We start from the raw sequence: 17928 nt of genomic DNA, 5'->3' as shown, positions 1-17928 counted from the left end.
TTTAAAAGTGTTTGTGGGGCAAAAAAAAAAAAAAAAAAAAAGGGGGGGGGGCAGCGGCTGCTCAAACAGCAGGTTGAAGGGCTTGTTTGAGCAGCGCTGGTTGAGTCAGAGCGGGACAAAAGCAGTGAAAGCAGACAGCCGGGCCGTGTCAACATCAGGTTAATGCTTTCTTGGGAGAAGGACACCAAATTAAAGCGGCGCACTGCAAAAATGATGAGCTTGCGGTTGAAAAAAAAAAAAAAAAAAAGGGGGGGGGGCAGCGGCTGCTCAAACAGCAGGTTGAAGGGCTTGTTTGAGCAGCGCTGGTTGAGTCAGAGCGGGACAAAAGCAGTGAAAGCAGACAGCCGGGCCGTGTCAACATCAGGTTAATGCTTTCTTGGGAGAAGGACACCAAATTAAAGCGGCGCACTGCAAAAATGATGAGCTTGCGGTTGAAGCGAGGGGGCGACTGCTGGAATCGGCGCGCTTGATGCCGCCGCCGCACGCTCATCCAGATCGGTGGCGATCATGCGCAAAGGTCGAAACCTCCACGTCTCCGCGGACGAGTCACGCGGGTGCCATGTCGCCATCTGCTCGAATTTATAGCGGCCTCCGCACCCGACATGGAAATGACTCTCTTGTTTGTGATTTGATATTGCACTTGCGTTTACTGGCAGTGGCGTCACTAATTTACTGACGAAAGAACGACTCATTTTGATCCACTGAAAGCGTTGCAAGCAAACTACTTGGGAAGATTCGGGTGTAAAGGTCACCTCGTCGTTATCTCCGCAAACCATTACGGCACACAACGCCTCCGCACGCGACGGCGGTGACTCGTGAATCGTTTCAAATGCACCGAGCCTCTGCCGGGAGTGCTGCAGCATTTGCGTGCGTGTTCATGTGTCATCGGGGCACACCCTCCATTCAGCGTCACTCATCCGTCTCGCTACCTGTTGACTCATGTCCAGCTTGGCCCTTCCCGAGTACTGTACATCCTCCTGAAGTCGATCGCGCGGAACATTCCGTAATACACATCCCAAAAGGGAGCCCTGGATCGTCATGACGATCAAACAGGTTTGATTAGACCTGGTTGGAACTCGTGAGAAACATGCCTGGCTGGGATCTTGGTGCAGCCGCAAACTTTTCTCTCTTGATGATGAAAGACCTGATTCATATATCAGTGCATGTCACTGCAGATGATGGCAATGAATGCGTGTCACAGATTTGCATTTTAACGAGTCCCAAAAAAAAGCACCAATAAAAATAAAGCGGCAGCAGGTCCTCAGATGACAACGGGCATCTGTTCATACCACATCGTAGTCCACAGTCTATTGCTAACCTACACTAATATAGCTGTAAATTAATTTCAGGAACTGTCTGTATGGCAAACAAACAAAGAGAGAAACAATGTGGTCAACAAGCGCAATTCTTCGGTCGTCCAAATTGTTACCGTAGGCCAAATTTATACCATCTGCCACGTAAATCATGGAAGCCGCAGAACCGTCCTTCTCTGTATTTACTGGTTACATTCATATATCTTCGCAGCCCGTGCCAAAAATTCCTGGACCTCACTTTTTTTTTTTTCCAGCTCTGATAAAAAGAAGGAAAAAAAAATCCCACTAACTTTCTTTTCGCTCCTAGATGGATGAATCTGCAACTGCCTTTGGGCATAAAAGGCATGATTGAGTGCGTTATGGTTTTTACATGTTCGTAGTCACAGTGGTTAATTCAATGTTGTGCTTGCGTGAGAGTTGAAAAAGTTTTACAAATGGGAGGAGGAGCATTTTGCTTCCAAATCCAAAACAACAACCCCAAGGTTTGCGTGTACAAGTTGCCAGTCGGAGAACTTTTGGCCATTCGACTTGTACGCAGACGCAGACACACACGCACACACACACACACACACACACACACACACACACACACACACACACACACACACACACACACACACACACACACACAAGGTTTCAATTTCAGTCAGCAGGCCGGGGAGGGAGGAGGAGGAGGAGGAGGTGGCTGAGAAGGTCTGCTGTTGTCGGGAGCGACATTTTCCTTTCAAGTAAGCAGCTAACAAGCAGAAAAGCACTCATTGAATCCCTGCGAAGCGTTCGAACGAGCAGGGCGAAGCGGCGCACAGACGGCGGGAGGAAAAGCGCATGGATGGACGGCGGTGCGCAGAGTGTCGCCGCTGGCGTGGCTGATCGGTAACGCGGCTGGGCTCCTCGTCCGAAGCGCAGCGATGGTGCCAACGAGAATAAATATACCACAAGAGTAAAGTTGAAATGATACCGCGGTCCACCCTGGACTGGTCGCCAGCCAATCGCAGGGCACATCTTGGGGAAACGTCCCGCTCACACACAGTCACACCGAGATTTCGAGTCGCCAATGTCGTGCATCCCCTGCCAAATCATCAACAGATTTTGCCTCTCATGAAACTTGCGGTACTTGGTGATTGGGAATGCACAACACCACATCTCAAATTTGAGGTCAGTCGGAGCAGAGGGTTTGGGTGAGAGCTACGGCCCACCCGGTTTTAATGAGTTGGACAAAAAGGGGGCGTGGCCACCTAAAATTTGAGATGAAAAGTTGTGTCACCACGATGAACAAGCACAGCAAGTTTCACAAAGAGCAAAATTCGCTTTGTTCAACGCTTCAGATTCTGGGGTTGACTTGGCGTGGGATGACCGACTCCCCCCCCCCCCCCGAGCATACTGTCGGAATGCGGCAGGAAAGCCGCAGGACACGGATTCACATCACGCGAGTTGTTCCTTTGTCAACACAATGTGTGTGCGTGTTTGCCCAATTAGCATAATGAGCCCAACGCGCTGGGGCGCGTTGATGCCAGACTGATTGAGAGTGATCGGGTCACGTTGCCCCCCCCACCGATGAGAGAGATTTACCCCGGCAGAAAGGCCGATTAATTCCACATGACCGCCAGCGCGTGCCAACGAGGCAGAAGGCGAGCGCGACTGCCCTGCTTGGGAACAGGCCACGGCCGCCAAACGATGCCAATCCCAATCGCGCGCGAGCGTGGGCGCGCACACACAAACACAAGTGGACTGGACTCACTTTCATTCACTCTGTCTCTCTCACACACACACACACACACACACACACACACACACACACACACACACACAACACACACACACACACGCACACCATCAGACACACCCTCGCACTCAAAGAACACATTCTCTCATGAAACACACACACTGTCCTGCACAGACAGTCACCCTCTCTCACACACACACCACATTACGCAAGATGGCTCTCACATTCACATGCTCCCTCAGACACTCACTGGCTCTCACACAAACACCCACTCGAACACGTGCACACTTTCGCTCAAGAAAACACACGCGCAGACTCATCTCACACATACGCAAGCTCACTCACCGCTTCTCAAAAGATACACACAGTCACTGGCTCTCGCACGCATTCTCAGGAGCGTCCTCTCACATGGCGCCACGCCCTCATTTACACACTTGATCATTCAGAAACAAACAACAGACGCTCTCGCGCCAGGGTTTGAAGAAACACACTGAATTCACACGCAAACATTCTCACACTCACGTGCACACCCTGGCTCGTGGACATTCTCAAACTCACTCTCCCACAAACCCTGTCACATACACATATACTCTCATTGACGTGTCACACACTGCCACACTCTCACACGCTGATACACTCGCAGGCAGACTCTCGCATGCATGGGCAGAGTCAGAAATGTTTAATGGGGCGGCCAGGGTGACAAAACGCCTTCGTGAGGGGTGGCCAAGCCATAGCCATGCGTGTGCATCACCCACTGACTTGTAACCCCAACTGTAACTGAGAAGGCCTTGTTTATCCCACCATCCACAGTCAAGGTTTACAATAAATAAACAAACAAACAAACAAACAAACAAACCTATCCAGAACCTTGCCCAGCACACTACAAGCTTTTGCTCCATGTGGAGGTGGCCAGAGAGTGACACAGTCTGGTTTACGCGCGCACACACACACACACACACACACACACACACACACACAAACACACACACACACACACACACACACACGCACGCACGCACCTCTTCCCGGTTATGTTCGAGTCCACATGAGTCACGTCTCGTTCTACAAGTTCTATCAGGTGAGCAGCAAATTGTTTGACATCGGGGTGAAACCCGAAGCTCCTAATTTTCTCTCCTTTGTCCGCCAGGCTGTCAGATATCAAATGAGAAATTTAGCAAATAATCGCCAGGTCGCTGGGCGAGTCATTCATGGTGCCGCCGTGTTACGCAAACCTTGGCGGATTTCTCAAGCCAAGAAACTTTATCGTGTCATTATCGTGTCACAATCGAGACAGTAAAAGCCTCAATGGAGACGTCACGTGCCACATTCCGCCTTCGTCTTTCGTTTCAGACCTTGGCCCGCCTATGCCGTTATTCACTTGATTTTGGATGATGGAAGTCTTCATTTCTTTTTTAGGAGGAAAGTAGTATTTTCTTGGTAAAAGTAAATGGAATAATTTCTCATAGCACTTAAGTCACGTGAATAAGGGAAAACTGTTTTTAATATATAGTTGGACAGTACACCTCAACTGAGGCTGGTAAGGAATAGATGGAAGCTTAAATTATGAAAAACTGTTCACTTGATGCCAAACTGCTGTTTGGAACTTATCAAGTCGCTTGAGTTCACGGCCTGCAAGTTCACACTCGCAAGTCAAAGAAAAAAAAATCGGTTCAACGACGGCTCGTATCTCAGGGCGCCAATGTCCATCCATCCATGCATCCTCCGAACCCGCTTATATGAAAAAAAAAAAAACCAATAAAAAAACATACCTATGTATCACTGAGTCCGAAACGTATTAAAAATGCTAAAAGTAAAGTTCCGGTCCTTATTTTCACGCGTTGTCAATCAGCGATTCCTTTGACGTTGACATTTTTGCATGATTCGCTTTGCTTCTACGTAAACAGAAGGCCAAACAATGTGCGTGGACGAAGCGGAAAATCCTCAACAATGAATGAAGCTCGTCTCCCTTGAAGCTGCTATTTTTTTTAATCTGCCAAAACCTCATTTAAATGTGATTTAAACATTATTACCTTCATGTCGTTCATGATGAGCTGGAAGAGACCTCCCAAGGCGCTGCATTCCTTCTCTATGCCCGCATCCATTTTCCACACAGGCAAAAAAAAAAAAATCCTCCGGGACAACTTGGTCTTCTTTGAAATAAAAACGAATAAAATTACATATAAAAAAATGAAGTTTTAGAATACTCCCAATGGTAGGATAAATGGAGGCCTTTGGAGGAGGTTAACGTTACAGCACTCGTAGGGCAAAAGTCCAGTCTGTGTATGTCAAATCAACAGCCCCAAAAATGTGCAGTACAAGAAAAACGGACACAAAAATAGAGAAGGGAGGCTCTCAGCCGATGCTAGCCGCCGGCCATGCGGATAAACGTCCCGAAGAAGAGCACATTTTTTCCTGACTGAAACGAGCGAGCTTGACCGGGATATGATGAAAAGTTGGCCGCTGACTGCGAGCTAACCGCGGCTAGGTGGCTAACTCCGCTAGCAACCTGAAACTACGAGCGTGGACATAGGGCGCTACTTCACCACTTCGCCTCTCGGTCGCTCTTCCGTCCTTCTGCTTCTTTTTAAGTGCTATTATTTTTTTTTCTAAAAACGAAAATCACGCGTCATCGTTTCCCGGCGAAGCGTCGATGTTGCCTTGTGACGAGCTTCAGACGCCGCACTATCTGCAACCGACGGGGAGTCCTCGCTCCGACCTCGTTACTTCAAGTGAGAATGTTCGTCGCGCATATGTAACGTGTGTGGTTTTCTCGGAGTCACCAAGGTAGTCGTAGCCAGCAACTTCTACATCCTGTTTAAAATTTCAAAATAAAATCTCAATTCCATCACCGCACTTGGGCCTAGAATGAGACAGGCAGAGTGCAGGGATGCAAGTTATAATTACCTCCCATGCGCACTACTGAGACACTCTCACACAAAAACTACTAGAACACTTTCATGTACGCTGCAGAAATGATTTCAAACCTCATGCTGAAATACGCTCATATGATACACATATTTCAGGAGGCTGTGAGAGAGTTTTAGTTGTCATTTTGAACAACAAATATCGACAAGAGTGAGAATGTTTGTGTTGGTGATTGTTTCAGTAGTGTATGAGAAAAAAATAGTAGCATTGACAGAATTTTAGTGGTTCATATGGGAACGTTTCGGCTGTGTGAATGAGATGTTGCAGTCGAGTGTGTGAGAGTTTATTCTGGGTGTGAGAGCATTTCAGTAGAGGATATGAGCTGCTGAAAATCTGTAGTGTGTATGAGAACTTTTCAGCAGTATCCTTGTGTAACTGTTTCAGTAGTGTGTGAGTAAAAAAATATCAGTGTGTGTGTGTGAGACCATTTTAATTCTGTGTATGGAGTGTTTTAATTTTGTGAATGAGTTTTTTTTTCTGCCCCGAGCATGAGTTTTCTATATGAGTGGAAAGCATTCTGTTTTGTGTGTGAGAGTATGCCAGGTGATTTGAGAGCTCTCATTTACTACACATTTACTACACGTGCACGACTGAAACACACACACACACACACACACACACACACACACACACACACACGCGCGCGCGCGCAGGCACACGTTTTATTTTGAAGTCTGAGTCGTTATGTAGTCATGACTGCGTCCTGATGGCTTGACGTTGCGTATCCCGGTGGAGGGAGGTGTTTGTTGTGGAGAGAAGTCGTGGGGGTGTCCAGGAGGGGCGGAAAAACGAGTGACTAAACAGTCAGTCAACTTATTAGTCAGCCATAATTTTTAATTTTAGTAAGTCAAAACTAACAGAGTACTGTTAGACAGAACAAAATAGAATAGAATAGAATAGGAAGACTTTATTGCCATTGTACATTGTGTGCGTGTGTGTGTGTGTGTGTGTGTGTGTGTGTGTGTGTGTGTGTGTGTGTGTGTGTGTGTGTTTGGCTGAGTCATCCCCTGGCAACAAGCGTGTCACTACCCAATGTCGCCATAGCAACCATCTTGGATGTGCTGAATCATTGGGGCCAGCCAAATCCCAGTCTGGTTTCCATGGAAACGGGAATAATGGAATGTTTTGGTTTTTCTTGTGTAGATTGGATCCCTCTTTCTTTATGCACTCATTTGACACATTTATCTTATGTGTTCTGTTGGATTATTGTTATTTTCTGTTAAATGTTCTGTAAAACAGTTCTGTTACAACTGCAACGAATTGTGAAAGCACGAAATGAATAAAGATGCATTGTAATGTATTGTATTGCACATGCAATACATTAGATACCAAGGTTCCCTCGGTTCGTTGGTATTGAACGTTAAAGTTCAATACGTTTGCATTGAATCTTTAACCGGTGCTTGTTTTGAAAACATTTATTGAGTTTCAGGTTAGTGGAACTCTAATGTGTAATACATTTTAATCAAATTGTTAGTTTGTAGACTTTTTTACTTTTCCAATATTTTAACGCCGTGTGAGAGTAAGACATTCTTGGGTAGTACCTTCTGAAAAGTTGAAGAATGACAGCATGACTTGTTCTATCTCGTGCAACAGTGACATCTGGTGGCGTGAGATAACACTACTTAATTAAAATCAATTGCTTGCTCTTGTTTTTCCACTTGGAAAATGTGTTTATTTTTAGAAATATTTTATTTTACCATTTAAAACCAATCAATTAGCAATTTACTAAATTAGATAATTGGCTTAAAAAATATTCAGTGTCATGCAGTCATGTAGACACAAACAAGAGTTTCACAACAACTGAAGCGTTTTTTTTGTTGTTGTTGTTGTTAAGAATTCGTCAATCTGCAAAATAATCACAAACAATCGCCCGAACAATGAATGGTATCTTCCAAAACCTGTAAGTTGGGTTTAACTAAACTGACAGGGAATAGGTAGGTTTGCACAGAAGTGCCTTTAATATACACAATTTGATTGGATACAAACATATTCATACGGAGTACAAACATCATCTTGTGCATATTGAAGTAGACAACAATCTAAATTTAATCATTTCGTTATTGATTGCATGAGATTGGAAGGCACCACTGGCTTGTCTAAAACGAGCCAATTCAGTGTCCGAGTTCGCAAAACTAAACATACAAGTTGACTAAAGTTAAACACAAACATCATTGAGACGGGATGATCGGCTCATTTCAAATAAAGTACAAGCATAAATGTGTTTTGCTTTTGCATGTTTGGCCAATAAATCAAATATTGTTGTCACATAGTGGAACGGCCCCAAAAAAGTGGTCCAATTTGGAGTGCAAACAACAGGAAATTTTGTCATATCGTACAAAACGTTGGAAAGGATTAAATACACAAGTTAAAAATTTGCTTTGGCGTCTTTTTTTTTTAATGACGTATTACAGCAAATACTATTAAAATTGGACCTAAAATGTCACCAGCACATAAAAACAATTGTCTTTATATTATTTCAAATGGTAAAAAAAAGTTTTGAAATGAGAACAACTTGGATTAGTTTGCTTTTAAAAAGTGAAATAAATTAGCCTTTTTGTTGGTTGAATTTTTAGGTCAAGTAAGGTAACTTCAAACTGTTCTACTGTCCTTTTGTCCCCTGGTGTTGCCAATGATTAACTTTTAAGTAAATCATCAATGGGAAAACTTTTCTTGCAGGGACATGGAGTTGTGAGGGGTGGGGAATAAAGTTATCAAGCGAGGTCCGAGGTCAGTGAGCAACCAAAACGAAGGATCCAGTGTTTGCATTTTTCGACCCAAGGTCTATTTTGTCTGCATACAAAGTTGTGGTGTCATTTTGGAAGCTGGTGAAGACCACGCGGTGTTTCCATATTTTACACATGAACGAACTTCAAGTTTAAACAAATGTTTAAAAAAAAAATATGCATCACCCGAAGCAGGGCACTCAGTCAAAAACATACATTGTACATTTAAACTTGATTTAGAAACTTTTAGTTTTTTTTAAATATCACAAAAAGCAATATAAAAAAAATTACAAATATAGCATTTTTACATTAAAATTCCAATGTTATTATAAACTCTGCGTACTCATTCCAAATGTGGGGCATCCATTTTACGTTGAAGTGTCCTCACTCATGAGCATATCTCTGGGCCAGAAATAGGGATACGCTTCAATTATTTTTTTTTTTTACACAAAGCAAGTGGAGGAAGTCAGAAAGATATTTTTTAAGCAAAGGAAGTATGGCTGTGAAATAAAAGTAGGCCCGAGAGAAGGAAGACAAACAGGAAGAAAAGGAATTTTAAAAAGCACGGAAGAAATGAGAATGCGGGAAGGCAGGCTATAAGTATGTTTATGGGAAGGAAGGAAGGAAGGAAAAAATGCCAGGGGAAAATAGGCAGAAAAGAGGTCAGGAATAGAGGCAGAAAAGGAAATCAGTACATTTCAAGGAAGGAAGGAGGAAAGCAGGCCAGAATTTAAAAAAAAAAAAAAAAAGGTCAGCAAAAACCCGTAACTGTTGATTTTTGTTGAGTGTATCCCAACGCCGTATATTTTCTGTTTGACAAAGTACGCCAATGATGCCATGAATACAGTTAGTGCCGTGTGAACAGTGTTAGCGTCACATGAAGATGACCAAAACTGTCATCACAGTGTACTGAATCATGACTTTGGTCATGGAATGAACAATAGATATCTAGACACTTACTTACTATCGTAAGAATGATCACATAAACGGATATTAAAAAAAAAGAAGGAACCCCAAGTTTTGGCTTGACTGACCTATTTTTGTTGTTTTGGTCATGTGACCATGATGTAGCAGCGTGATGCCCATCTAAGGTTAGGATGAGGTTCTTAAAGTGGAAGACACACGCCACCTGGCAACTTTAGCTGCGCATTTAAAAAAAAAAAAAACAGCCCTCACCTATTTTGCTGTTTCTGTGCTTTGCCGTCATTTTCATATGTGAGTTGAGGAGCTTCATTTGGACAAGAGCTGTCCTTTGCTGCCATCTGGTAGCAACCAGACAATTTTAAAAAATGATATGACATCTGAATACGGACGGTGTGGAAGAAGGAACCATGCCGCAAACAGCAAAAATTTGCCATTAAGTGATGCGCCCAAACGAGTTCATGAACTCCCGCAGATGCCACACAATAGCAGCTAAGCGTTGCTCTTCTGTTTGATTCGGCTCTGGCCTCACTTCAACCTAATTGTGCTCATGAGTTGACATAGCTGAGCTATTATTTAAAGGGCAAGTGAAGAGCACACTTTTCTTTCCAAGAATATGTTCTACGCTTTGCAGCCTCATTAGTCGAAGCGCGGCAATCTGATTAAGATTGTGAATGTGGAATATGATTTAAGCAGTAAAATGGCCATTTTGCCACTTGACTTCGACTGAAAATGACATCACAGTTGTTCAGGGCTCAGGTAACAACCAATCATGGCTCAGCTTCGGAAAACAGGTGAGCCGTGAAGGAACAGTAATGACAAATTTGACCATGTCATGTAAACGTCGGAGCAAAATTTAGGTCCTTGGCACTAATATGCCACAGGTGGGCACCAAAGCACTACTTTTATGTCAGACATGGATTTGACCTAAGCACAAAAACAGCAAATAACGAACGGAGGATAGGGTAGATGAATTTGAAAGTAGTGCATGGCAAATATTTTTATCACATATTAGGATATGTAGGCCCAAGCTATGGCTCGAGGACGCCCGGTAAAACCACCGCTTTGAAATGAAAGTTAAAAAAAAAACAGATTTTTTGTTTTTAAAGTCCAATTGCACAATGACGAAGGAAGGCCATTTGCACCTTCACTTCTCCAGCTGCTACAATCGTAACACCTCTGCCTGCCTGTCCACCCACTTATCAGCCAGTTGGTCCGAGGACCCCGGCGCTCCCACGCCGTCGCCCCCCCTCTGTCCCTTGGCGATATCGCTGGCTATGGCCAGGGCGCCACCCTTCAAGAACCGCACAAAGTTCTCCCCCACCAGCGGCCCCATGGCGTACATGCCGGGCCCGTCGGCCGCCACCACGCGGTTGGTGAAGGGATCCACGTCGATGGGGTTCCTGCGGCAGGTGACGGCCTCATCCGGGCGCACCCCCAGAGGGCGGCCCTGCTCGGGCAGGAAGGACAAGTTGGGGTGGGCACCGATCAGCACCAGCGCCTTGGATACTTGCACCACGCTACGCTGGCCCGAGTCCGACTGTAAGACGCATTTGCGGTCCGGCCGGAAAGAGACCACGCGGTGGCGCGGGAAGCTGAGGTAGCCGGCGTACGATGAGGAAGAGGAGGACAAGAAGCTCGGAGGCGAGGAAGACGAGTCCAGAGGAGACGCGGACTGGTGCTGCTGCTGCATCATCATTTGGTGAACCTGAAAAGAGACACGGGGAAAATGTCAAGCGTCAAAAAGTTGTGGCTGAAATAAGGCTGCAACATAATGTGGAATAACGGAAGAACTGCGAATATTTCCTCGATGCTTTCCTGAGTTATTTATATTGTAATAGATCTGCTAAAAAAAATAAAAGTGCACTTTTTCCTGTCACATAAGAAAATGTGGAAAAAGTGAATGACGCGCTGAACACAATTGGGCTCACCGTGTGTTCGTACCACATTGTACTGCACACTTGTATTTTTACAGTTCGTAATAAAACCCGCTGACCTTGTGGTACTCCGGATAGAGCATCTTGGGCAGCTGGTTGAAGATGAGCCCGGGGTCGGTGACGGCGCGGCGGAAGGCGTGGTAAACGGGCGTGTTGAGGTGGTGGGCCGCCAGCACGGCGTCGGCGGCCGTAAGTCCGGCGCCCACCACGAGCACCGGGTCGGACGACTCGTCCAGCTCGCCGCGGGAGATGGCGCCCTCCAGCTCCCAGAAGGAGTGGCACACGTAGGGCAGCGACTCGCCCTCCACGCCAAGCCGGGCGGGGATGTCGTGGGTGCCCGTCGCCAACACGACGTTGCGTGCCAGCAGGGAGAAGGGCACCTGCTCCACGGGAGAATCGTCTAGCGCAGGAAGGAAGACAATGAGCGGCGGATTTGCCAGGCTATTAGCTTACCATGCTATTACAAATGCTAATATATGCTAAATTGCTCATGACGAGGTGCCGACACGAAATACAACACTCATGCTAAATGCTAATCGCCATGTGGCTGGTAAATGTGATGGCCCGAAAGCAAAGTAGCAACTTTAGCTTAGCATATGACCACATTGATTTTGTTGAAATGATTTCAACAGGACAAAAAAAAAAAAAAAAAAAAAAAAAAAAAAAAAAAAAAAAAAACAACCCAACCGACAGTTTTGACGAACGTAGCTGACAATCGTCGCCCGATAATTGTCCCTACCTCCAAGATCCTCGCCCTCTCGGCACTGCAGTCCCTTGATCCTCCAGCAGCCGCGGGCGTCGCGGTTATCTGCGGGCTCCCTGGTGACCGAGGTGACGGTGGTCCCGCAGGCAAAGTTGTCCTCCAGGGACATTTGGGACACGTAGTGCTGGTAGTAGGAGGCGATCTCGGCCGGCGTGGCGCGGTCGTTGCGCACGTTTCTGGCGTTGGAAACAAACACTTGGACTTAAAAGGCCTTCTTCCACTTTATAGATTGGATTCTTGTTTCGGTTGTGTTGGTTCTGGTTGTCTCCCTGATCCTGGTTTTGGTTCTACATCTGGTATTAGCTGTTGCTGATGATATCGGTTCTGCTTTTGATTCTGGTTCTGTTTGATGTCCTTATTCTGGTTCCGATTTTTATTTCTTCATCTGTCTCGGGTTGTGTTGTATCAGTTTGATTCTGGCGGTGTTCTGAATTAGTTTTCTGATCCTATTCATCCCGTTTCGGTTCAGCTCAAGATGTTCGCTGTGGTTTTGCTTCTGGAAATAAGTCTAGTTTCGGTCAAGGCCCTGACAGGACTCTGGTTGCGTTCTGATTTTGACTCGGATTTTGGTTCTGTTTGGTGTAAGTTGTAGTTCTACTTCTAATTCAGATCCTGGTTTTAGTTGTAGCTTCTGGTTTTGATTTTGGTTAATGTTCTTGTTGTGGTTCCGATTTTGTGAGTTTTGGGGGGTTCGTGCTCATAGACTTCTAAAATTTCCACCCGGATAGATATGTGCACAAAAATATATTTTTTTGCATATCAAGGACTCCTAAAAAAAAAAAAAAAAACACCGCCAATCCACCGATCCTGGTGCTGAGACCCAAGAGAGTCATTGTCAGAACGTACTTTACCTTCTCTTGTCTTTCATCCATTCCTTCAGTTTAAGTCCGGGCAGCTCCATCCAGTTAGCAAGGCTTAGCGTTAGCATGGAGCCCTCCATGGCCTGAAGGCACACAAATGAGGATCAACCGTCTGGCAGCGCAGTCGTAACAACGGGTTAGCGGAGCATGTGTGCGCAACACCTACGTGCCAGGCTCCTCCCGGGGGGCCCTTTCCCAGCACCAAGTGCGGCACGGCTCTCTCCGGCTCGTAGCGCCACTCGAGCGGGGAGACGTGGTCCAGGCCGAAGTCGCTGTCGGGCAACAGCAGCGAGTCGAAGAGCACGGCCACCGGGTTGGACGAGCGCCCCTGCAGACCCTCGCACAGGTACTCCAAGTCCTGCTCCAGCAGGGGCAGGCCGGGCTGCTCGGCCAGTTTGCTGTGCAGCAACGGGTTGGGATGCGACGCGCCGGGCGACAGGTAGGGGGTGTAGCCCGACAGCAGGTATGACAGGCAGATCCCAGAGGGGCCGTTACCTGGGAAACGGGAAGAGCGGGCCTTTCAGGGCGCGAGATCGAGTGTCGAATGTCACACGCTCTCAATATTTGTCACACTTCTCGCAATCGACCTTTTTGTTCTTCCTCCCTGAACCCGAAACCCTTTTGCGTCGCGCCACAACGTTGGGATATGCCCTCCGTAAATTAACCATTAACGACACAAGTTTTTTCTCGGTGTTTAAACATGAAAATGAATACATGGACAATGGATTTCACATTAGAAATGCTTTAGTGATCAAAATTTCATCATCGATTCTTTTATTTTTATTTTTTGCAGTGATGCATATTCTAAGCAGCCGAAATCGAGTTTCAATCGATTTTCAGTGAATTGTGACATCCCCCCTTCCTGGAAACGTTTTAATCCTGAGCCATGAATCAGCAAGTTTGAACACATCGTACTTTGAACTTTGTGCTCGGATTGGATAGAAACCAACAATTGCATACGGATCACAACAATCAAACGTTTTAAGAAAAAAAAAATATGACTTGTATACAAGTAAACATTATATATACATAACTTCCTGGTTTGTATGGCCGTACCTCACCGCTATCATAATATTTCTGTTTCTCATCATTTTCCGGAACATTTCATGTCAAGCGGTGCCAAAGTACCAGAAGGGAATGAATGCTCTTTGGCTTGCTTTATTTGACCCCTCCAGGTATTTACCTGATGATCCCTCTTAATGATAATTTATTTCTTGAAAAAAAAAATGTTTTTTTACTTATTAAATCATTAGCCAAAAGGCCTCAAACATTTGCAGTCTTTAGTCATTGGTTTTAAGAACGACACAAGTGATTTTTGGAAAGCAGCAAGTGCGGCCCGGCTCTCTCCGGCTCGTAGCGCCACTCGAGCGGGGAGACGTGGTCCAGGCCGAAGTCGCTGTCGGGCAACAGCAGCGAGTCGAAGAGCACGGCCACCGGGTTGGACGAGCGCCCCTGCAGACCCTCGCACAGGTACTCCAAGTCCTGCTCCAGCAGGGGCAGGCCGGGCTGCTCGGCCAGTTTGCTGTGCAGCAACGGGTTGGGATGCGACGCGCCGGGCGACAGGTAGGGGGTGTAGCCCGACAGCAGGTATGACAGGCAGATCCCAGAGGGGCCGTTACCTGGGAAACGGGAAGAGCGGGCCTTTCAGGGCGCGAGATCGAGTGTCGAATGTCACACGCTCTCAATATTTGTCACACTTCTCGCAATCGACCTTTTTGTTCTTCCTCCCTGAACCCGAAACCCTTTTGCGTCGCGCCACAACGTTGGGATATGCCCTCCGTAAATTAACCATTAACGACACAAGTTTTTTCTCGGTGTTTAAACATGAAAATGAATACATGGACAATGGATTTCACATTAGAAATGCTTTAGTGATCAAAATTTCATCATCGATTCTTTTATTTTTATTTTTTGCAGTGATGCATATTCTAAGCAGCCGAAATCGAGTTTCAATCGATTTTCAGTGAATTGTGACATCCCCCCTTCCTGGAAACGTTTTAATCCTGAGCCATGAATCAGCAAGTTTGAACACATCGTACTTTGAACTTTGTGCTCGGATTGGATAGAAACCAACAATTGCATACGGATCACAACAATCCAACGTTTTAAGAAAAAAAAAAATATGACTTGTATACAAGTAAACATTATATATACATAACTTCCTGGTTTGTATGGCCGTACCTCACCGCTATCATAATATTTCTGTTTCTCATCATTTTCCGGAACATTTCATGTCAAGCGGTGCCAAAGTACCAGAAGGGAATGAATGCTCTTTGGCTTGCTTTATTTGACCCCTCCAGGTATTTACCTGATGATCCCTCTTAATGATAATTTATTTCTTGAAAAAAAAAATGTTTTTTTACTTATTAAATCATTAGCCAAAAGGCCTCAAACATTTGCAGTCTTTAGTCATTGGTTTTAAGAACGACACAAGTGATTTTTGGAACATAACAAGAAATTTACAGTTAAGATATGAATCCTTTCATTTCTTTTTTTTCCAACATAATACATTGCGCACCCTCTCCACCTCCCAAATTAAATTAACAGAAATGCATTCTAGACATAACATTGCCGGAAAATATCAACAATTCCCAATAAAAAGCCCAGAGTAAATGCTAATATTTGACTGTCATAATTTGTGTTCACATCACGTTCTAAAGCAACTGGAGATCTGTGGATTTTGTAGGGTGGCTAATATGTCATGACAAGACCTGTCCTCATTTAAAAAAAAAAATTTAAAAAAAGGGCATAGAGACATATCTCTGAAGTAAGAGGAAACTCTTTCGTCAAGGTGTCAAAAATCAAAAGTACACTGTGGCTTTCAATGTCGGCCTGATTTCTCCACTATGTCTTTCGCTCGTATGTATACATCGCGTTTGAGCATATGACATTCGGACAGACCCCGAAAGCGGCGCTGTGCACCGAATCCGCACGGCTAACGCAAAATAAGGCGTCATCAGCAGAAGAGGTCTTTCGGTCGGAAGCCGCGTGTTAGGGAAGCTCCTGTTATATGATTGACGTCGAGCGTCTTCACAATTTTGCTGTTTGCAAAGGCAGAAATGTTGACTTTGTGTCGTTTGTCGCGGTTTCGTGGCAGAATATTTGTTGGATCTGGTTATACAATGCAGGTGTCGTCTACGATCCGTCACGGCAACCCATTCGTTTGCATGCGATGCGCGCCGTAAATGCGGACACGCAAATGTGAGTGCGAGCGTGTCGTTTTCCTTTCGCTCACCTACGATCACCACCGGCAGAATCTCTCCGGATACCGTTTCCTTGTCGTGAAGCTCCATGTTGTCGACTGAGGAGAAAGAACAAAGGCATACGACTTGTAAGGACGCCTGCCTTGTTTTTTTTTTTTTTTTTTTTTGTCACATCATACCCATCACCTTTGTGATCTCGATTACAAACTCAAAAGGTGCCCGTACGCGGATGCGCACACGCGCAGACACACACCTTCCTACCCGGGGAGAGGCGAGGCGAGTGAGCTCATGACTGTTGTCATCTGCCCACATATTTAAAACATGGCAACATGACTCCCGGAAACCAGGGAGTTGTGCAAAAACGTGCGCACGCAGGCACACAGAAACACACCTCAGATTGCAAACAATGACAACTGAGGAGAGCCGACCAAAAGAGAGACACGCGTTTAGTCATTTATTCAGATTGTCGCTTTTGTTGCTCATGTGTTTCATATTTTATTTAATAGTAACTGATACCCAGCCCTATTGAATTCAACGTTTTTGCATTTTCTGCATTGCCAATTTGAAATAATGTCTCCTTTTTGAGTAAACAAAAGGAAACTAAATCTTTTTTTAAAAATTCGATTCATCGATTAATCGACAAAATGAACAGGTTAATCGGGTATTAAAATGATCATCAGTTGCTGCCCCATATGAAATAATTGGTTAATTCTAATCAATAAACTCAGAATTATCATGAGAACAAATTATTTTTTTTAAATATTTATTTATTCATTCGTTCAATCAAATTACTAGGTCAACACAGCAGCTGCGAAGCACGTTGGAAACTACATTTAACTGGCAGTGCATGCTGGGAAATGTAGGCAGAGCCAGCAATTCTGCCAAGTCATGCTGACTTGGCCAGGCAAGATCATGAAAAATGTGCACGCGCGCGCACACACACACACACACACACACACACACACACACACACACACACACACACACACACACACACACACACACACAGAAAACAAGCACACACAGTCGCAGCTCAGGTGGTAGAGTGGTCATTTCCCACCAGAAGGGTTGTGGGTTCAAGGTCCAAGTGTCCTTGAGCAAGATTGTGAACCCCTGGTCGGTCCTGATGTTGTGTTTGGGGTCAGTCGGTGAATTGAGGATTTGTTGCTGTTTAAATAGAACAAATAAAAGTCCAACCACTGCTTTGTAGAGCGAGAGAGCGAGAGAGCAAAAAAAGGGTGTGCAGTTGCGTAAGTGTCTGGCACGGAGCCAAGTTGGAGTCCTAGCAGCAGAGGGTGCTGGAAGGAGCTCCTTTTGGCCGTCATCCAACATGGAGGCCTCCTCCTCATCGGTTTATATAACAAGTCGGTTCCACCTGGACCGCGCTCAAAAAACGTAGGCCCGACCCTCGCCGTGGAAATGACCTCGGCAAGCCAAGCGGGGAAACAAAAGTCACTTTTCACAGGTTGGGAGGAGATGTGGAACATTCCACAACATGTTGGTTCCATGCCGTTTACGCTCGACGTGGCCTTTTGGACATGCGCAGAGCTTTGGCCAAGG

General features: G+C 45.4%; 2 protein-coding genes across 5 annotated transcripts in view; both read right to left on the bottom strand.

Moving 5' to 3' along the window:
* Nucleotides 1-5787, bottom strand: part of mtss1 (MTSS I-BAR domain containing 1) — a 40424-nt gene extending 34637 nt beyond the window's left edge. For 2 of the 4 annotated variants that reach the window (XM_019879403.1, XM_019879404.1), the window contains exon 1: nucleotides 5067-5785. In XM_019879403.1, the coding sequence (XP_019734962.1) occupies nucleotides 5067-5138 (72 nt within the window). In that variant the 5' untranslated portion in view covers nucleotides 5139-5785. Of the gene's footprint in view, nucleotides 1-5066 lie in introns of all 4 variants that reach the window. The other 2 variants (XM_019879401.1, XM_019879402.1) reach the window with 2 other exon arrangements.
* A 4822-nt stretch (nucleotides 5788-10609) lies between these two features.
* osgn1 (oxidative stress induced growth inhibitor 1) overlaps nucleotides 10610-17928 on the bottom strand; it is a 12851-nt gene continuing 5532 nt past the window's right edge. Inside the window, exons 2-7 of the mRNA XM_019879405.1 lie at nucleotides 16401-16466; nucleotides 13332-13660; nucleotides 13157-13248; nucleotides 12282-12481; nucleotides 11602-11942; nucleotides 10610-11313 (exon numbers count right to left, since the gene is read on the bottom strand). Coding sequence (XP_019734964.1) covers nucleotides 10768-11313; nucleotides 11602-11942; nucleotides 12282-12481; nucleotides 13157-13248; nucleotides 13332-13660; nucleotides 16401-16458 — 1566 coding nt within the window. The 5' untranslated portion in view covers nucleotides 16459-16466 and the 3' untranslated portion in view covers nucleotides 10610-10767. The remainder of the gene's footprint in view (nucleotides 11314-11601; nucleotides 11943-12281; nucleotides 12482-13156; nucleotides 13249-13331; nucleotides 13661-16400; nucleotides 16467-17928) is intronic.

The sequence above is a fragment of the Hippocampus comes genome, unplaced genomic scaffold (assembly GCF_001891065.2).
Source record: "Hippocampus comes isolate QL1 unplaced genomic scaffold, H_comes_QL1_v1.1 scaffold44, whole genome shotgun sequence".
Taxonomy (NCBI): domain Eukaryota; kingdom Metazoa; phylum Chordata; class Actinopteri; order Syngnathiformes; family Syngnathidae; genus Hippocampus; species Hippocampus comes.
Note: the sequence above shows the minus strand (reverse complement) of the source record. Positions and strands in the feature narration are given on the sequence as shown.